The sequence below is a fragment of the Pipra filicauda genome, unplaced genomic scaffold (genome assembly GCF_003945595.2).
Source record: "Pipra filicauda isolate LSUMZ 115617 unplaced genomic scaffold, ASM394559v2 scaffold336_size1087642_pilon, whole genome shotgun sequence".
Taxonomy (NCBI): Eukaryota; Metazoa; Chordata; class Aves; order Passeriformes; family Pipridae; genus Pipra; species Pipra filicauda.
In genome coordinates, this window is record NW_024104461.1 from 806,486 (window position 1) to 827,884 (window position 21,399).

At 50.5% G+C, this 21,399-nt stretch overlaps 1 protein-coding gene across 2 annotated transcripts in view; it reads left to right on the forward strand.

Annotated features, from left to right (window-relative positions):
• The first annotated feature begins 4,452 nt into the window (after positions 1 to 4,452).
• Positions 4,453 to 21,399, forward strand: part of NSF (N-ethylmaleimide sensitive factor, vesicle fusing ATPase) — a 66,605-nt gene continuing 49,658 nt past the window's right edge. For both annotated transcript variants that reach the window (XM_027711896.1, XM_027711894.1), the window contains exons 1-2: positions 4,453 to 4,529; positions 17,289 to 17,374. In XM_027711896.1, coding sequence (XP_027567697.1) covers positions 4,518 to 4,529; positions 17,289 to 17,374 — 98 coding nt within the window. In that variant the 5' untranslated portion in view covers positions 4,453 to 4,517. The remainder of the gene's footprint in view (positions 4,530 to 17,288; positions 17,375 to 21,399) is intronic.

Sequence of the window (21,399 nt, forward strand, 5' to 3'; positions counted from 1 at the left end):
CAGCCCCTGTCACCCCCAGTCCCCCTCTGGAGGTTTTCTTCGGAGTCCCTCCTTGGAGGCACCAGCTCGAGCAGGGATTTTATTATTTAGTTTTCACACCATGATAAAATTATTTTAAGGATCTGGATGTCTGGGACTCTGCTCTGGGAAACCTGGGGTGGAGCTGGTGAGGAAGCCTGGTTGACCTTGAGTGTGGGGGGTGTAGCTGTGAAGGGGCTTTGGTCCCAGCTCAGGTGGTGCAGGAGTGACTTCCAGAGTGCTCCTGGATGGTGGGACAGGGATGTTTCCTTAACAGCCCTGCCCAGGTCCAGGCTGTCTCCAGGTCTCTTCAGTCCTGCACATCTCCCATGGGAGCAAGAGGAACTCTGCATCACCCATCACCAGTAACAGAGCCATCCCCATGTGCCTGCAGTGGGGTCTGTGGGATGAGACCCCTCTGGGCAGCCCCAGGGCTGGAAGAGAAGCCCCAGGGAAGCTGCTGGCAGAGGGAGCCAGGACAAGCAGAGGGGTGACTGCATCACAACTCGTGTTTCTTTATTCTTCTCCTCATGGCTGCTGGTTTAGATGCACTCTGCCAAGTGCATGAACATCTCTGTTCTCACTGAAAAGGACTGAGGAAAACCCAAAAGCCCTGAAGCCAAACCCTACTTGTTTTCACTTCTCAAGCTATTTTGGTTTGCACCCCTCAAACTGTTTTTATGGACCCTTAGGACAGCACTTTTGCTGCTACCCCTGCCTGGGCTGCTGAAGACAGTACATGCCCATAGGGCCAGATGTTATTTTATGAATTGTGGTCTTGTGTGCTGTGATCCATCTCTCACATCCTCAGTGTGTGCTGCCAGCCCACGTGGTTGTGGGGAGAGCAGAGGGGTGAGCCTGAGGGTCCAGCCTGAGGGTCCCTGCCCAGCCCCTTCCTAAACCCACCCAGGGACTCCAGACACAGATGTATCTGCTGGAAGCAGGGGATTCACTCCAGGAGATGGAGGGTCAGCAGGGAATGTCTTGGTTCCATGGTGTGTGCCAGACCACAGTTCTATCCCTTGCTCCCTGCCCTGGGGAAGGGCTGGCTCTGGGGCAGGGATCTGGGGCTGTGGGACAGGGCTGTGGGGCAGGGATTTGGGGCTGGGCTTTGGGGCTGGCTCAGGAGCAGGGAGGGTTGATCTGGAGTCCCCTTCATCCCAGGTCTGCAGAGGAGCCAGTGTGACCTTTGTGCTTGGTTTGGGGAGCTTTACTTTGATTTTCTCCCCCTTTTGAAATGGTGAAACGTGGGGAAGCACAGCCACTGCCTCGCTGTCCCCCTCAGCTATTTCCCTTCAAATTCCTATGCTGCATTTCCTGCATTTCTTACTGCATGAGACTCCTTCAAGGCCACACAGCTGAGAACAGAGCCTCTGCCCGGGATGACCTCCTGGCTGGACACCTTTCCAGCTGCAGATGAAAATGTGGTGTCAGCACACAGAGAAAACAATCCTTGCATTGCTTGGCTCAGCCCACAGCAGATTTAGGCACTGACCCCACTTCTTTATCCCCGAGGCCTGTGCTCTGCACTGAGGTACATCCATGGCCTGAGGCACCTGTCCCTCTGTGTTAAAGTGCCCCCAGTGCCAGTTCTCCATGGACTTGGCATTCCCCTCCGGATCACAGCTGACTCTGGTACCTGTTCTAGGCAGCAAACCAGCAGTTACAGTCAGTATTAATATTTTATCCTGCTGTCAGCCCCCCCAGGAGGCTGCTGGGAGAGGCTGCTAAGGCACTAAAGCTCCCTGGGTCGATCCCAGGCTGTTGGGAAAGCTTGGCTTTGCTGACAGCCCTGAGCTTTGGAGTGGGAGCCTTTGCCACCTCCTCCCTCCAAGTGCAACTGCAGAGCACTGCTGGGGTTTCAGTCTCTGGCTCAACATCACCCAGGGGGACAAGCTCCCTGACTGAGCCATTTCCACCTCTCAGCACCAGTGTCTCCAGGAGGATCTGCTGCTCTGGAGTGAAGCACTATTCCAGCTGAATCCCAGGAGCAGGTCCCACATGGATCCACATCCCGAAGTTTGGCTGGATACCCACAGTCTGTGCAGTTAAGCCATTGGATGTGCCGTTGGAAGAGGCCATGGCACTTCATTTACAGCAGCTGCTGCACGGCCTCTTTGGAGCAGGAACAGAATTAAAGCCAGATTAAGAATTAAATTAAAACAGAATTAAATTAGAACAATAAAAATTATTAAAAGGTAACATTATTAAATCATTAAAGTTATATAACTAAATTATATATAATTATATAAAGATATATGTAATGTATATTTTATATAATTATAAAAATATAAAATATGTAATAAATATTATATATTATACGATAAAATATCATGGCTGGGCTTCGCGGACGAAGATTTGGGAAAGGTCTCTACCCATGTTTGTCACAAGCGCGCTGGTGGCTAAAAAGGCCAATACGAGACAGGCACGTCCGATTGCAAAAGGCACAGCAGAAAGACTCCTTAGGTGGTAAATTCTGCAGGGCACGATTCTTTCTGCATTGTCTTTTCTCCTCGAGGGTGATCCTGCTGCGTTCTCAAAGGCATCAGCAGCATTATAGATGGTCTGTCTCCAGGCCTCCCGATTGGAAGCCAGAGCAGACCAGTTCTGTTGATCAATATGGCCAAGGCTGAGATGTTGTTTCAGGCAGTCCTTGTATCTCCTCTTTGGGGCTCCTTTCATGCGGCCGCTGGTGGCAAGTTCACCACAGAGCACGATCTTAGGGAGGGGGGGGTTGGTCCTTCATCCTGGAGATGTGCCCTGCCCAGCACAGCTGTGTTCTCAGCAACATGGCCTCAATACTTGTGACTGCTGCTTGTTCTAGAACAGATGGATTGGTCACATCATCTGACCAGTGGATGTTTAGGATTGTTCGGAGACAGCGTTGATGGAAGCGTTCCAGGAGTCGCAGGTGGTGGCGGTAGATGACCCATGATTCAGATCCATATAAGAGAGTAGACAGCACTATGGCTCTGTAAACACTGATCTTGGTACTTTTCTTCAAGTGTTTATTTTGCCAAACTCTTTTATGAAGCTTTCCAAAAGCACTATATGCCTTTGCTAACCTGTTGTCCATCTCCCTGTCAATCTTACCATCTGAGGAGATGAGGCTGCCTGGGTAATTAAACTGCTGGACTGATTTGAGCTCTGATTGGCCAATGGTGATGTGGGGATGATGGAAGACTTCCTGAGGTGCAGGTTGATGGAGAACTTCTGTCTTCTTTAAACTGACTTCCAGCCCAAAGAGCTCAGCAGCCTCAGCAAAGCAGGATGTTAAACGCTGCAGAGCTGCTTCTGTGTGAGCGACGAGGGCGGCGTCATCAGCATAAAGCAGCTCCCGGACAAGATGGTTTAAGGTCTTGGTGTGGGCCTTCAGTCGCCTTAGGTTGAAAAGGCTTCCATCAGAACGGTATCGAATGTGGATACCATCCTGATCCTCGAGGTCTGCTGTGGCCCTTTGGAGCATCCTGCTGGAAAAGATTGTGAATAGGGTTGGTGCGAGAACGCAGCCTTGTTTCACACCATTGGTTATTAGAAAGGGCTCAGAAAGTGCATTGCCATATCTGACTTGCCTGTGCTGATCCTCATGGAGCGAGATGATCATTTTGAGGAACATGGGGGGACAACCTAATATTATATATTATATATTATATATTATATATTATATATTATATATTATATATTATATATTATATATTATATATTATATGATAAAATGTATTAATGCCATTAATATAGTAAATCACACTATTTATATATTATAAATAATAATGATTATTAAAAATAAGTAAAATTAAATTAAAACAAAATTAAAGAATTTAAAGAATTAAAGTAGGGGCTGCCTGGCAGCCCGGCCCCGCTCACCCTCACACCGCGGGGCTCGGCCCATCCCGTCACCGCGCTGCCCGCGGAACGGGTCCGGGACACGGATCGGGACAGGGATCAGGACCAATCTGGCCCCACCGTGGCCCCTCCAGATTGCCATCCGTTCGGGCACACTCGTGTCCCATCCCGATCCCATCTCGTGCCCCATCTCGATCCCATCCTTATCCCATTCAGTGTCCAATCCCGTTCCCATCCCATGTCCCATCCCGTGCCCTATACCAGCCCCATCCCACGTCCCCATCCCGGTCCCACCCCGGTCCCACCCCGGTCCCACCCCGGTCCCATCCCGATCCCACCCCGGTCCCACGCGGAACTCCCGGGAGCCCAAGGCCCCGCCCACTCTCCGCGGCCCCGCCCACCCCGCCCCACCGACCAATCCCCTCAGCGCTCCCGCTGACTCATGATGGCAGCACGCCCCGCCCCGCGCCGCCGGCCCAATGTGAAGGCACTGCTGTCAGTCACTGTGAGCGACGGGCCAAGCAGCCAATGGAAGACTGTCGACCGCGCAGAGGGCGCGGCCTCTTCCCCGTGGCCCCGCCCCTCCGGCCCGCGCGCCTGCGCTGCACCGCCCCCTGGCGGCCGCGGGGAGGGCCCTCGGTCGGCGCTGCGGCAACATGGCGGGGCGGGTGAGTGTGAGGGGCACGGACCGGCCCGGCCCCGCGCCCCCGCCGCGCTCCTCCTCCCCCTGCGGCTCCGGGGGCTTATCGCAGCCCCGCTGCCGCGTGGCCGCTCGGCCCCGCCGGGTCCCCTGGGGCTGCTGTGCGGCTGTGGCGACCCTTCCCCTCGGCGGTGTGGGAGGCTCTGAGGGTCCTCTGAGGGTGTGGGGACCCCCTTGGCCGTATGGGGGGCTCGGGGTGATGTGACCCTGTCGCTGTGTTTTCCCGTGAGGCTGAGGTGGGTGGCCCTTTGGTGATGTGGCGTGTGGGACAGGGCTGTGGGTTCCCTCAGCGGTCACCCCTCTCCCTGGGGCAGGGTTTGGGGTCCCCCAGGGCTGCTGCGAGGTCGGGGTGGCCCCTTGCGGATGTGGGGTGTGGGCACTGGACCGGGGGGATCCCTCGGGAGCACTGTGGGACCAGGGTGACCCCTGTCCCTGTGTGCATGAGGCAGGATTTAGGGTTCCCTGAGGGTGCCGTGCGGTTGCAGTGGCCCCGTGGGATGCAGGGCAGGATTCTGGGGTGTTCCGGGGTGCTGTGAGTTTCTGGTAACCCCTGGGTGCTGTGGGGTGAGTGTTTAGGGCTTCCTCGGGGCACCCAGAGCTTGGGGTGACCCCTTTCCTAAGGGGGTGTGGGGCAGGATCGTGGGGTCCCCCGAGAGTGCAGTGAAGCCCTTGTGGTGTCTGGGTGCTGCTCTCAGGATTTAGGGTGCCCTGGGGTGCTCTGGGGCTGTGGTGACCCCTCTCCCTGTGGGCTGTGGGGCAGGGGCCTCTAGGGATGCTGTGAGGGGGCTGTGTGACCCCTTGGTGCTCTGGGATGTGGGGCAGGGTTGTGGAATTCCCTGAGGAGCCTTTGTGAGGATGGGGTGTGTGGATGGATTCTGGGGTGCCCCGAGGGTGCTGTGAGGCCCTAGTGACCCCTGGGTGCTGTGGGATATGGGGAGATTTGCTCCTCTGCCCTGTAGGGACCAGGCAGGCACAGTTCTATGTTGTGGATCCACATTGTGTTGGGTGAAAACACCTCAAGGGTTGTGCAGTAGTTTTGTTCTGTATTTATTTAAAAACTAAAAAATCCCTTATTGGTCACAGACCACATCAGCAAGTGGCCAGAGGGGCCTTAAAATGTGAAGGCCCAGCCTTGTCTGTGAAATCCCTTCCTGTGGTACCCTGTCCATCCCCTCTGTTGCAGGTGTCCAGGTGCTGTAGGATGTGTTTGGATTGCTCTGCCCTTTGCCAAGAGCTCAGTCATGCTTTGCTGGATATCAGCTTGGGAAAGTCACATTTTTCATTGGTGCCTGCCTCCAGCTGGAATCTTGTCTCTTGGCCAAATAATTCAGTGATGGAAATCTTGGAGAATCGTTTTTCCAAGTGTTTTTGTGCCGTGTTTGGGTGATGGATGGAGGGCAGCTGGTGCAGGGCTGTGGTGCAGAGCAGGGGTGAGAAGTGTGGCCAGGGATGTGCTGTGCATCACAGGTGCTCCAGAGCCACCCCTGAAATGTGCTGAGTAATTGGGGAAAAAACCATGTTTTGTGGTCTGTCTCTTGTTAAGAGCTTCTCTTCTGTCCCTGCTCCACATTCCTGGTCTCACTTTTTCCCTTGCACCTTTTTCTTTGTCTCATCCTTTGCACCAGCCCAGGGAAATGTGTGTGCCCTGAGTGCTTTTTTTAGCTTTGTGTGGCCCCAGTGGGCGCCCAGAGCTCTGGTCAGTGGTCAGATCATTTAAGCCGCACTGCACACGGTTCTGAGAGTCCTTGAAGCCCAGAGCAGGCTGGCTGCAGTGGTGCTGCCTTGCCCTGCTCCCCTGAGCCCTCCCAGCCGTGCTGTGGCACCAGAGAACACTCTCTGGGTGGGTTCAGGAGTCTTCATGTACTGAGTGCTGGGACTGGTGACTGGGGGTGTGGGGAGGAAGGAGAAGGATCAGCCTCAACTTTTCCTGCTGCTATGAGCTTTGGTGCTACTAAAAACCTGAGAAAATGTGCCTTTATTTGGCCAGCTTGGAAGAGTGGTGGAGGAAAGAGGGATTTATGCAGATTTAAGGGAAAGATTGGTGTTCACTTGCCTCCTAATGTGGTAGTTTGATGGGTGATGCTCTGCTTGTGTTACCAGGAAGCTTCTTGCTATTCAGTGTTTTCTTGATTTACCTACAGATGCAGTTGTTGCAGAATTATCAGGTTATTTAACACAGGGAAGAGAGTTCTTAACCTGAATTTTCCATCTCATTCTCTGAGCTGGATCTGATCCTTTGGAATGTTAAAGCTGTTGGTGGGAGCTACCAGAGGAGTTGCCTGCTCCCTCCAGCTGGCCCCTGGGAAGGGTGAGGAGTCAGGGAGAGCAGGCAGCAGCATCCCTTCGATGTGCCCCTGGAGCTGTGTGTAAATAAGGAACAGGCGGTGGGAGGGTGGGGGTGTGTGAGATCTCTGTGCACAACAGGTGAGGCTGATGCTGGAACACTGATGCTCTTCTGTTGTCAGCATTTCTAACAGGTGCTTGAACCTGTTCAGGAGCTTCAGTGACTCCTCCTGCCCTGCAAATCTGTCTTGCAAATGTGATTTAGAGCTTAATCCCTTTTACGGGACTGGGGTGTTCCATTTGTGCACGTACACTTTCACAGGGAGAAATGAATGGCTCTCCTCATGTACCAGAGAGACAAAATATTTAAACTTGCAGTAACATTTGGAATAATTTAGGGGAGTGATAAGCCAAATGGGATTAATTGTGGTGCTGTTTCAGGTGTGTTGCTCTGCTCCCCTAATTGCACTGGGTTTCTCCATGGCAAGGAAGAGACGGTGATTAGCAGTGATTGAAGTTTACAGGAAAAACAGTTTATGATGATTAGAAATAATGGCTGTTTCTGTAATAATTTATTCTGGATCTCTCTGCATGGGAATCATTAGGCACACAGGCAGAGCAGGGAGGCTTGCCAGGGCATCAGCCAGAATCTGCTGCAGGACAGGGAACGTTGGGAAGCTGCTGTGTCAGTGGTTGATTACTGATCCCTTGTACCAACTGGACCCCTGGAAGTTCACTGGTACTGTCTGTAACGAATTGATTTGAACCTCGTTAGAAATTAGCTCCCAGAGGGACGTGAAAAGGCCGGATGACTTCTGTGCCTGGTTCCAGCCAGTGTCAGGCTGTGGATCCAGCAGGAGGCTGGTGTGGGACAGGGATCCCTGTGTGCAGGTCCCTCTGGCAGATGGGGCAGGGCTGCTGCTCCCCGGGGCAGCTGTGTGTGCTGAGCACTCCTGTGCACTGTGCATCCCCCACCAGAGACACTGCCGTGGTTTCCTTTGAGAAATGTCAGGTCTGCGATAGCTGAACTTGTGTAACAGTTCATGAGGACTAGAAATAGTGGCTGGTTTATAGGGTATCATCAGTTTAACCCTTCCAATTTCCTTTCTCTGCTCTTTATGGCTCGTTTGGAGCAGTGTTGCCTTTAGCCCAGTCATGGCACACACTGCCCTATTTTCTTCTCATATTCCTGTTGCACTGGGTTGGAAATGGTTTTGCTTTCCCTACTGGATGTTGCCTCACCCTGCAGAGCAGGGCTGTAGCTCCTCTGGAGAGCCTGAGACTGAGCAGAAGGGGTTCCTGAGATGTGTTGATATCAGCTATTAGAGTGTAGCAGGAGTGGGAAGGCAGCGAAGGACAGACCATGTCCCTCGGTGTTCCAGGCTGCTGAAGGCATTGCTGGGCTAACCCCGCTCTCCTGTGCTCCTGCAGTCATCACAGAATCATGGAATGGTTTGGGTTGGAAGGACCTTAAAGCCCATCCATTCCATGGGCAGGGACACCTTCCACTGTCCCAGGTTGCTCCAAGCCCCGTCCAACCTGGCCTTGGGCACTTCCAGGGATGGGGCAGCCACAGCTTCTCTGGGCAACCTGTGCCAGGGCCTCCCCACCCTCCCAGGGAGGAATTCCTTCCTAACTTCTAATACATATAATATACCTGAACCAGCACTATACAATAAATAACATTTGGCTTATCGTTTGCTTAAATTATTTAAAAGTGTTTAAAACCCAAACGGTACAATTTTAGCTTGGATAGCTTGGTAGAGACTTTGAAATGATGAGGGTTGGGGTTTATGTTTATGGGTTAAAGCTGTAATGTCTGGTTTCTGATAACATATGGAAGCAGCCCTCAGAGCTGCAGGCGTCGTCAGGCAACTGGAGAAACGTTTGTGAATCAACTTGGTTCCTTCTCGCAGCCTGTACTGAGCCTGCCAGCATCACTTAGCTTTTTTTAGTGTTTCCTAATGTGTAATATGAAGAAATAGATTTGTAGCAATGTCTTAGGGAAATGGGAGATAACTCAATCTCGGTCTCTGTTTCTGAGATCACTTCTGCAACCTCGTACCTGTCTTGTGAAATCATCTCAAATGGACTTGTGACCTTCTTGCAGAGCTCCTGCCTTTGGAAAGCCCTTGCTGAATTAGAATAGAATCACATAGATTATTAGAATTTAAAAAATCTAAAATTATTTAAAATAAATGCTGCTAACTGTGACCATGTGAATGTCACTGGAAACAGGATATCTGACCCTGTCATCTCTGATTAATTTGTTGTCTGTCTTGGTCTTGCAGAAGCAGCGCGTCCACAGCTTGTGCTTAAAAAGTCAGTGCAGTAGGGAGATGTCTGTTCTTCCTCCCCATCCCCAGTTTTGGGGGTGCTGGTACCTCTTTACTTATGAGGACAGGCCAGAATAATTAAATTTAGTTCAGATTTTTTCTTAGTAGAGAAAAAAATCTGTAAGAAATCAGAGAATCCTTTTGAGGATCATTTCAAGTGGGAATTTCTTAAGTATTACTTTTTTACCTTTATTTTCCCCCATAGCACTGCAAGGTCTTCTCTCTTCCTCTCCTGTTCTGTGTCCTGTGCCTCAGAGCACAAAGGTCATTCAGGACAAGACCCTGTGGCTCAGGAGAAGCCGTGACTATGAGTTTGGGGGAACCTCTGCCATAAGATCAGATCTGTTTGAGTCTACAGAAAACCAGTCCCTGGAAAGTAGTGACTGTTTTATATATTCTACTTTACTGCAATACCCACCAGGCAGGACATAGTTTCAGTGCAATGAAATCATCATTGATTCCTTTGTTTACATGAAAACTAAAATGTAGGTCCTCTGGTCACGCTGGGATCTTTTTTTGATCCAGGAGGTGGTGGCTGTGTCCAGGTGTGAGAGGGGATGAGCTTTAGGGAGGGCTGGAGCAGTGACAGCCCTGAGCAGGGACAGCGACCTTGGTTTTGGCAGTACAAGGTTCTGCATGATGCTCTCAGGAGGCATCAGGGCAGAGACCAGAATTTAGTGACAAAGTTCCCATATTGACCATTTTCAGGAGGTTTTTTTGATCTCCAGGAGTTGTTGGAGAAGGTCTGTGAACAGAAGCATTCAAACAAGGAACACAGTTGCTAAAATTGGTGGAGAAGCTTCCGATGGAGTGCCCTGTAACTGGGTTTGAGCCAACTGCTCCTGGTCCTGCTCGTAAAACCCAGGCTGGATCTGATTCCTCAGGCACTGCTGCCCCACTGCTGTGCTCCTTCCCATGCTGGCAGAGCCTCCCTCCAGGGAGGGCAAAGGTTTGCAGCACAAAGAGATTCACCACGTCTCTCTGGTCTCCTGGGGTACAATAAAGCAGTGACCTTCTGTTAAAAGATCTGGAGTAATTGCTGCCCTGGAGTTGTGTCATGTGCTTTGTCTGTAGAAAATACAGAAATATTTACAAGCTTTTGCGTCTTGAACACAAATTGCTCATGACTGGGTGTTTTTGGTACGTCAGTCATTCCTGAGGAGCTCAGTGCCAGGTGTCAGTGCTGGGGCGAGCTGTAAATACTCAGGGACAGCAGCAGCCTGGGTGTTCACAAGGCACATTCCAAGTTTACAGGGATATTTTTAACCTTGTTGCTGTTGGGTAACTTTGCTAAATAAATGAGAAGAAATTTGCATCCATGAGGTGTCCTGACCTGCATCCCAGGCTGACACAGTGGCTCCTGGGGGTTCATTCCCTTGGCATTTTTTAAGAGCTTTAGATGAAACACAACGAGTAGCAATTCCCTGTGATTAAATTGTTGGTCATCCTGGCTCGCTTAAGGAACGTGAGGCAACATCCACTCCACAAATGGCTGAGTTAATTACAAATGCACCTCTCTTGGGTCATTATTGCTCAAAGGGAAGGTGGAGCTGCTGTTCAGGCTGAGCTGTGGGGGAACAGCCCCCTGGTTCCGTGGCACAGCAGCTCAGGTACAGGTGTATTTCCCGAGATCCACTGGCTGACCATGTTGGAAAGAGCTGGGCTGGAGAAGGACATCCTGGGGCAGAGCAACCCGTGTGTTTGGGTTAGGGATGCTCTGCCACAACAGTAGCTTGTAGAAACCCTCCTTTACACTCTTGTTTCTCTGTTAATCAGGCAAACTCTTGGAACCCTTTGGCTTGGAGCTGTAAATTGTCTTTCTGATAACCTTGTCAAATAAAGGATAGCAGAGCCCAGTTCCCAAAGGTGTGAGCACCTTCCTCACTGCACCAGGTAAATAGTGCTGCAGTGACAGAGCAGCCCTTGCACATCTGAGTTCATGCTTTGTAAACAAAGGGAAGCAGCAGCTGCCTCCCTGAGAACCAATATCCTTTCGTGGCTGCCCTGATAAAGTGGGTGTCAAGTGCCAGGACAGAAGTAATTTCCGGATTGCTGCCCAGGCCCACGGGGGAGCTGCTCTCACACAGAGAAACTGGAAGGTGTGGGGTGTATGTGGTGGATAAAGAGTGGCCTTGAGGAGCCTGGTGTCTCCTGCTGCCCCCCCTGCCCTGCTGTGCTGGGGCAGAGCTCTGTTCCCAGGGGAGGGTGTTCCCGGTGCCACAGGCACAGACAGCGCGGGAAGAACGTTCCGGTTTCGTTCCCAGCCCTGGGTGATGCAGGAGGGGGTGATGGGAGCTCTCCCCTCTCTCCTGTTTTCGGCTGTTTGGGTTTGTGTTGCTGGCAGATCACGGGGAGATGATTCACGGCGTGGGCGGGTCCCGGGGGGCGTGGGCAGCGGGGATGGAGCTCATCTCTCCTCCTCTGGACCCTATTGAGGCTGCCTTGGTGTCGGCTCGTTCAGAGGTCCCTGGCTTTGACAAAATGTAAATAATTCTGAGATTTTTAGCGTTCCTAATGTGTTCCTCTTTATCAGGAGGAGAAAATTGGTATTTATGAGCTTGTTAGTGAGAGAACGAAGCTGCTTCCTGAAGAGAATAAAAGCTTTCAGCAAAGCAAATAGAGGTCAGGTGGAGCTGGTGGAACAGCCAGGCCTGAGCAGGGAGTCGGGCTCCTCGTTCCAGGGACAGCAGCTTATCCTGCCAGCACAGCAATTGCAGGTCTGGACAGGCCTGTCTGGCCAGGCCTGCTGTTCCAAACAGTTCTTTGTAGGTGTTTGAACTCTTCTTGTGGCTGGGGAAGCTTTAGTCAATACTTTTTTAAGATGTCCAGAAAAACCTTCTCTAAACCTTCTGCAAGCTAGTAAGCTTCCTTAGTTAAGTTTTTTAAGTTTGGGTGGTTTTTTTTTTTTTACATTTTAGAACCACAGCATTTAGGACAGCTCCTGTTGCTGAGTCTGGTCTCTGATGGAGGCAATACCTTGTTATTCCTTTCTTAAATACCACTGAGTTGTTCTTTAGGGGAATTTTGGTTTTGTCTTTACTGTTTCCCACTGTGGGCTGTCACAGAGCAGCTTCCTTCCGTTCTGACCTGCCCTCTGGGAGCTGTGCAGGCATTACTGTTGCTTTACACCCATTTTTTCTGTCCTTTGGTACAGAGCTGTTACTCAGCCCCGTGGTGTATATGTGCATGTAGAGAGCACAGTCCTCAGGCTCCCTGTGCAAGGAGCTTGGTTTGTGTCCTCCCATTGCTGTCCCAGCTCTGCAGCTCATCTCTGGTGCTGCTGATTGTCCCCTGTGTGCAGCCCAGAGGTGTTGTGGTCATCTGGGATCCTGTGATCCCTCGGATCTTTAGGCACAGTCTGTGTCACTCTGTGTGTCTGCTTTCCATCAGGAGCATAGTCCTGGGAAATGTGCTGGGTGTGTGAATCATTATCTCAGTCCCTGTTTATCTTCAAAGCTCCTTTAACATCATAATTCTTCCTTTCAGCACTCAAACTCAATTTTATTTGCAGACCTGTAGTGGTGAGTGTTTGACTTCAAGCCAGCCCTGGTTCCACAGAGCCTGCAGCAGGCTGGACTGACCCTGCTTCCCAGGAACAGCACCTGCACGAGTTCTTCCTTGCCCTCTCGGGGTGATGGAGTCTGGGCTTGGAGTGACTTTGCTGCCCAGCAGTTAAAGAAAAGCTTGGATGCCTTTGGGAGCAGGGATCCTGCTCTGTGTGCGGCTGGCAGGAGGCTCTGCAGGGGAAATGAAGGTGTCTGGTACCCAGAGATGTCTCATGTTGTCTGCCAACTCCTGGGTGACAGAAGTTCCATCTCTGCACACCTGGGGATGTGTCTGTGCCTGTGTTTTACACAAAGGAAAACTTTAAAATACAACACTTTACAGTATTTGTACAAACCACATGGAAACAGTGCACGGAACAAAACCTGCCTGGCCTTTAGAGGCTGTTTCATGATCTCTTGGGCAGCATTAGGAAGTGCAAGGAGTTCAGTTGTTTCAAATGAAGAGCATCTCTGCCTTATCACTCAGTGTTTTAGCTCTTCTCAGTAGCAGCTGGCAGGTACAGTGCACTTCTGTCATGTACCACCACCTTGTCTGCAGCGGGGTCTGAGTGATGGGAAACATGGTTTTTCTTGGCTTTCTCTGTTGTCAGCCTAAAGGATTCACAAGAGGTGAATTCACAGCTCACAAAACACAAAAGGTGTGGTTTATGTGTGTATGAAAATATCCAAATAACAGCATTGCCTTCTGGGCTGAGCTCTCCTAACATGTGAGAGCATGGCCATAAACTAAAACACAACAAGTTCTACCTCAACATGAGAACTTCTTTCCATGGAGGTGGCAGAGCACCGGAACAGCTGCCCAGGGAGGTCATGAAGACATTCCAAACCCACCTGGGCACATTCCTGTGTCACCTACTCCAGGTGACCCTGCCTTGGCAGGGGAGTTGGACTGGATGGTCTCCAGAGGGCCCTTCCATCCCCAACTATTCTGGGATTCTGAGAAGGAGGTAGTTTCGTATTTTTTGTGGAGGAAAGCAGGAATCCATGGAGCTTTGGGAAAAATCTCTGAAAGATCAGATATCGTGGTGATTGTTTCTATTATGAAGCTGTTTGTTCTTTGGGGCAACTTTTCTTTGTAAAAATAAAAATATGCCAGTATCACTGAGCCTCCTGGGGCTGGGTTTTCCTGCTGGGCAGTAGCTCAGCAGTGGAGCAGTTGAGGCAACGCTCCTGCTTTGTCACAACCCCGAAGGTGGGGTCCTTCACCTTTGTCTCCCAGAGTGAGACTTATCAGTGCATCATGTGGGCTTGTTTTTGTCTTGGCAAACAGGAGAAATGTTGGAGCAGCCTCTGCTGGGTTTATTGTGGGTGCTGGGAGGCTGATGGTGGGTGCTGATGCTGGAGCAGGGGTGCTTTTGAAGGAAGGCACTGCCTCAGGTGTGCAGGCACCTCCCTGGGACTTCTCTGTCCTTGGAGTCACTGCTTTCGTAAACCACAATACCTGAAGCAGGGAAGATTCTTTTGCCTAATTTAAGCCTAATTTGCCTTCTTTAAAGCTGATTTATCTTTATTGTGGACACTGATATAATGGTAACCTGTGAGGGTGTATGTGGGTCACCTCCAACCCGAGGGGGACTGCAGCAGGTGGCATCTGCTGTCACCTGCAGGAGCTGCTCTCTGCTTTGTTAGACCTGTGCCTTGCCCAGTTGGCACCAGTAACCTGCCAGCTTGCTCAAAATCAGCTGGTGTAACTATACTTTGAGATTTCCTGGAAATACTCACCTTGCTGCCTCTATTCCCTGAGCTGAGGTGTGAGTGCAGGCAGTGGGTGTTGGACGGTGGAGAGGGGCAGGTTCCAGGAGTCCTGGTGCTGGTGTCCTGGGAGGCTGGAACCAAAATGCAAGAGCTTAAAGTGTTCCTAACAGTGCCCCCACTGGCGTATGCCAGCCATGTGTTACAGGCCTGGACTGCTGCTTTTATGCCAGGAAAAAGTTCCTCAGGAGCAGCCCTGTCCATGTCCTTGTGAGCAGCAGTTTGTGGGATCTGAGCTTTCTGGGGAGGGCAGGGAAGAGGAAGCCCCTGCATCTCCCCAGAACAGTGTGTTCCTCCCTCCTGCCTGGGAGCTTTCCAGTTTAATCCTCACCTCTTCCATGTCCAGATTTCTTCAAGGTGTCCCTTTCTGTGGAACCTCACACCTGGGAGTGACGCCCCTTTCATGCATCTGTCTGGTGTTCAAACCTGTTCAGAATATTGATAATGTGCTGAAGATCTTCAGAGTCTTGGAGCTTGAGGAGCTGGAGAGCTGGGAGTAGAATTGCCATCTGAAATGCTGGTCATTGCCAGGGAGAACTGGGCTCCTGCCAGAACCCTGGCAGGAGGATGAGCCGGGCCCTGGGAAGGCTGGCACGGTCGGTGCTGATGCTGCATCACCTTATTCCACGTGTCAGACACCCAAGGGTGCTTTGCCATCATCCATCCTCCTGCAGAGCTTGCTGGATTTGAAATGCATCCCATGGGGTCTGTGCTTTTCCTGAAGCAAAGTGTTCCCAGCTGCAGACAGGAATGCTGCAGGGGAGCCCAGGAATGCTGCAGGGGAGCCCAGGAATGCTGCAGGGGAGCCCAGGAATGCTTGCAGGGGAGCCCAGGAATGTTGCAGGGGAGCCCAGGAATGCTACAGGACAGCGGCAGCTTGGTGTAGGAAGCAGTTTGTCACTGAGGATTAAAAATGCAGTTGAGGACTAGTGCTGTAAAAGGGTTTAATCCAGGACCTCCATGCTCTGTTTTCTCCAAAAATATCCCTCCTAATGCGTTTTATCCGGGCATGTCCTTCACCAGACTCTCCCTGCAGATGGGAGGAGAGGTGATAAAATGAGTATTTTGTGTGAGGTGCCCAAGCCAGTGAGGCTCAGCAGGCAGGCTGTGGGCCTCAGAAATCCACTGATGTATATTTTATTAGAGGAACATTTGAGTCTCTTATTGCACTTCACGTTCAGGTAGATAAATCTGTCTCAGGGCTGAAAATGAAATCCTTTTGTGCTGTCACGTCCGTCAAGGGCTGTTGAGCATTATTCAGAAGAAGTAATGAATTGGTCCTGTTCTAAATAGCAAGGACTTGAGACAAATCCCATTGTGACATAAGAAGTTGATGTGAGCCCTGGGGCAGACTGGCTGCAGGCCACTCTGGAGGGATTTTCTCTGATCCTTGGCCCAGAGGGGCTGGGGGAGGAAGGCAGAGCAGGACAATAACCCTTGGGAAATGATCTGCATGTGTGTGTTGGGATCTGTGTGTTTCCTGCACTTGTGCTGGGATTTAAGGGTGTCTTAAGAGAAAAATCCATCCTGGATTGCTTTTGGCAGTGGGTTGACACTGTCAAATAGTTCCTGTCGCACTGCCTGTAAATTTGTATCTGGTAGAGGTAGTTGTGCTTTAATTCTGAAAATGACACCCTGTGGGCAAGTTTAGCTTTTCCCCAAATTAAATTTATTCAGTCTATAGCTAAGGGTAGAAACATCTTGTGTTTGCCATCCTTCTCCCCAGTTCTGGAGGCATTTTGTTCCCAATCTTCATCGCTCAGCCATTGTTTTCTGGAATAATCTGCAGAAGCAGACGGGCTGAGGGAGGTGCAGGATGGGGCTGAGGTTCCTCTGCTGAGCTCCCTGTGTATGATCCATCCTGCCTCATGATGGGGATGGGGCTGGGAGTGCTGGGATTTGGGTTTTTAGCTGCTGATTCGTGAGTAATAGTGGAAGGGACAAAAATGAACAGACCATTGAAATAGGATTGGTCCTTTGAATTTAAAAAACAAAAGAAAGGAGGAAGACCCCCCCTCAAATTTGTTGCAGTAATTTTTTTTAGTGATAGGCTCGAACTGGCTGTTTAACTTAATTTTCTTCTGTGTTTATGGATCTGGGATGTTTCCTATAAAGTTGAAAATATTTGCATCATGATATTCTGTGATATTTCTTTTGAGGTGATATAAAGGGATTCTGGGGTTGGACAGCAGCTGGCTGAGGTTCAGCCTTCCTGTGGACCCTCAGTACTGCCCTGTGTGAAGATGTACATCCAGAATAGATGTGCTCACATCCCAGTGTTCTGGGTGATGGCAGGGAAGCAGGAAGGTCACACTGTGTTATAGGGTTGCCCAGGGCTGTGGGGGAGCTGCTCTGGCTCCAGCTCCCCTTAGCAGCTTTCAGAATATCCCAGTGTCCTGTTACTGGGCAAGAAACACCTTCCAGGGAATGCTGGTACCTGCTGCCTCGTGGCAGTGCCCAGGGAAGCTTCATGAGCACCAGGCTTCACTGGCAGGGGTACAGCATTTGCCTGGCAGGCCTGTTCCTGGGGGATTTTAAAGGATTTTCTATAGGTAGGGTAGAAAATCCAGGGTACTCCCACGGCACAGAGCTTTGGGATGGAAGTACCTGTGACACAGAAGTGTTGGGAGAGACCTGGAAGAGGGAGAGGAGCTTGTTGGTACCAATGGACTCTGTGCCAGAACTCACGAGACCTGTTTTGTGCTTTGTGGATTGACAGAAGTCTTGAGGCTTGGCTTAGCACAAGGAAAACAGAATTTGGTTTGACTTTTTCCCCCGTCTCTCTCCCAGCCTATGCAAGCAGCAAGATGTCCCACAGATGAGCTGTCCTTGACCAACTGTGCTGTGGTGAACGAGAAGGACTTCCAGTCTGGGCAGTAAGTGTCACTGCTGCTCTGGCAGCTTTGAACCCCAAAGGAATTGTTGTCAAAGTTTGGGTGGAGGGGGAGTGGCATTTCAGATTTGGGAGGGTGAATACAGGAGGTTATTTAACAAAACTCCTGTGTCTTTAGAGACTAAAACTTTAAACATGGCTCTTTCTCAGAATGGGAGGTGCTAAAATAATTCTGACTGTTTCTCTGAAGCATTTCTTCCTTGGGAACTGCATCTGCTTAACTAACAGGATCACTGTTTTAATGAAGGACTTCAGGCCTTTTTGTGATCTTTCTTGTTTATTTTGGTTTTGTTGTTCTTCCTATTACACAGTTGGAATATTTGAACTATTTAAAAAACATTTTTGTCATTTACTTGTGTTACTCGGGGCATTTTTTCACTGTCACATCGTATGGGAGTGCTGAGCAGAGTCAGAACTCCCTCTTGTTCTCAGGGTTTTCATGCACCAGGACAAAAGGGAAAAGCAGCCCGAGTGTGGGCACAACAAGTTGGATTCTTTAATTACAGCTCTGGGGTGGCTGACAGAACCTGACTCTGGGTTTTACTTCTGTGAGAAAGGCAGAAAACAGATGAATTTTTCAGCTCAGCCCACACAGGAGGGTTTTGTATTCAAAGCAGCCAATTAACAGGTTTGGTTTCTGTGCTTTGGTGCAGCTTTAGGGAGGTTCTCCCAGAATTCAGGATGTAGGTTGTAGACAGGAGTAATTAATTGCAGGAAGGGAGTATCACATGCAGCACAAGGCAGGAGAGGGTTTGAAAAATGGGAAAAAATGTTAAAGGAGATACTGAATGATCCACTCAGATAAAATACCTGCCCCAGGTGAACTCTGCTGAGGGTGGAGGGCACAGTGGTGCTGAACTCTGGGAATGCAGGGATGTGTTTAGGACCTGCCTCTCTGTGCTGTCACTCAGCTCTGCTGCCCTGGGACCTGTCCTGGCCCTTGAGGCATGAACTGAAGTGTGATTTCATGAGCCCAACTTGAGTATAAAATACCAAAACAGATCAAACCCACCACCCCAGAAACCCCAAATGAGCAGAACTTTTAGAGCCAGAAGCAGGTGAAAGTGTGTATTTGGACAGGGAGGTATCCTGGTCTGTTCAAATGGTGGTTTTCCCCTGGTAGATTTTTTTCCAGAGTAATTGAGTTACAAAAATACCTGCACTGAGCATTGTACCTCATGCATTATACAAACCTTAATTTCCTCCAGTCTGGGTGTCCTGGAGGGACCCAGCTGCCAGACCTGCAGCAGTGGCCGTGTTCCTTTTGCTCCCAGAGCCCTCTGCCGTGGCACTTGGGGAGGTTTGCAGGAAGCAGCGCCCCGAGGTGTGCTGGGTGAGCAGCTGGCCGTGGTCCTGGCCGGGCTCATCCTCCTGAGAGCTGCTCGTTTGCAGCACTGAGAGCTCCCGCGGGCACAGCCTGTGCTTGGTGGGAGCAGATGCTGTAAATTGCTTTGCAGAGCACAGGGAAGCTCCTGGTGAAGGCTGGAGTCAGTGCTGCATTGCAGATCCCTGGAACCAGCCCCAGCCAGCCCTGCAGTGGCTGTACCTCATGTCCCTGCCCACCACTGCCTGCACACAGTGGCCTTGGGGACAGTCCCACCCAGGGCTCTGCTCTGACACTGCCCATTGCTGCTCGGGTGTGCAGTCTGACCTTGGAGCTGGTTTAGCCCCAGGATGCTGCTCTCCATCTTTTGGTGCTCCATTTTGCACACCCTGTGAGCTGGGCAGGAATGAGTCACTGTTTGGTGCTGCAGGAGTTCACGGGAGGCCATGCTCTGGATTTTGGGGACTTGCACTGTCTTGAGTTCCCATGACCTGCTTTTACCTTGCAGACTCCTGGGGTAGTTTGGAGAGAGAAACAGGTGCTGAGCACACCCAGGCAGGGAGGGGACAACAGTCAGGGCAGGTTGGCTCAATGGCAGTTTTCTTGTTTGTGTTGAGAACTGACTAATTGTTCTCGCCTTTTATCCCTGCCTTTTCCATGGGAACACCATCCCTCCTATCTCATGCCAGTTTAGTTGTCTGAGGAGCCCTTGAGGAGCCTTGCTGGATAATGGCAGTAGGTTTCCTGACAAGCACCAGAGGAATATCTGCCTGTAGGGATCAGGTGCTTGCTGGCACCTCTGCCAGACACCTGAGTCATCCCCTCCCTCCTCCTGTGTGCATAAAAACTGATGCACACCCAGGTTAATGTCTGTTGGTTGGCTCAGCCTGGCCAGCAAATGTACCAGCAGTTGCCTGAGCCTGGCCTGGAGTCCTTCCTAAGGGCTGGCATCACACACTTTGGTTCTCACCGTTCCAGACAAGGCTTTACACGTGGAATAACGCAGCGGTTTCACCTGGGAGAGCTCCTGGGACCTGCCTGGCCCTGGTCATTCGTTGTTCCTTTTGTTCATTTATGAGCAGAAGCTCTTAATGAGGTTGAGATTTCCCCTATGTATCTCTGAGCTCCTTCCTGGTGAACATCAATATAGGAAAATGCATTTAGTTTTTCTGCTGTTGCCTTATTTTGAACATTAGTAATACTTAGGTTGCTTCCAGCCTGGTGGAAGCTGCCTGCTCCTGCTGTCTTTGAGAAGACATGTGGTTGTTCCTGTGCCTTTTGCAGATTTTTCTCACAGAATCTGTCAGGATTTGACCTTTCCCAGTATTTTCTTTCAGAAAGCTGATTTTTTTTCCCTATTTTTCCTTTTCTTTTTATTTTCCTTCCTGGCATCTCTTTGCCTGCTCTCAGGCTCTGCTGTCTTTCTGCGTGGCTGGAAATGTTGTTGGTGAATTATATGCTCCAATACAGTAATTTTAATTTGTACCAGATCCTTGTTGATATTCCCTTCCCCCTGCAGTATTTTTACCAGGTGTCCTTATTTTCTTGCATTTTTCTGTTTTGAATTGAAGCAAAGCCTGGTGGAGTGATATGGTTTGAAGCTGGCTCCCTGCCAAGTCTCCAAACCTTACCACAAAAGTCGTCCCCCCCCAACCATCAGGGAGAAGAGGGAGAAAAAAACAACCAAGAAAACCCGAAACGAGAGAGAGACAGCTAAAGCAATATATAAAAATATATTTACACTTATGTTACAGTTATATACAATTGAAATATATATACAATTTCACAAGGGAACGGGAAGGGGGAAGGGAAAAGGAACAAAAACAAAATAAAATATATATATATCCTGATTAGTAGCCCAATATCTAGCAACTAAAAGAGTTAGCAAAGAAGTATCTCACTACTCTCCTGGGACAACCGAGAGTCGCTCCGGAACGATCGCCGGCACCCTCCGTCTCCCAAGGTCGGCAAGGCCCCACCAGGCCTCGCTCCCCAACAGGACAGACTCAACAGCAGGGAACCTGCACCTCCAAAGCTGGAAGGAAAGAGAGCGAAGGCCTCTCCTCCTTTCTTCTTGTAGCCCGGCTTAAGTAAAAATCGTAGGGAATACTGGGTAAATCTGGGCCCTTCCTTGGTTACAAACTGGTCACCAAGGAAGGCCCAGGCCAAACCACCACATGGAGTTTGTTTCTTCCTGCAGAGACACTGAATCTCTGCATGTTTAAGTCACTGTTGTGTGCAGTGCTCAGGATCCATCCCAGGCTTAAGAAGCTTTAATCTTGGATCTTTTCCTGTCTGATGAGCTGCTTCCAGCAGGGTGTTGGTTGTCATCAGGTGTATTTTGTGGTGGACTATCCCAGTGCCAGAGCTGGAACCTGTGTGTTGCCTATGGACATGTTTCTCTCACACTCTGCAGCGTCGCACCCAGTGTGGTGGTACTGATTTGGATTACTCCTGCTGTGCTGGAACCCTCCTGCTTTTGGTCCTGGCTTCCTGGACAGTTCTCTGTTTTATCCACTGCTCAGTTTAAAATGAGCAGTCCTTGGAGCAGCATTCCAGCTGGGAAGGATCACCTGCCTGTCCTTGCTGCCAGTGCTCTCCCTAGTCACGGAATCACAGGATGGTTTGGGTTGCAAGGGATCTTGAAGATCATTTTGTTCCAACCCTCTGCCCTGGGCAGGGAC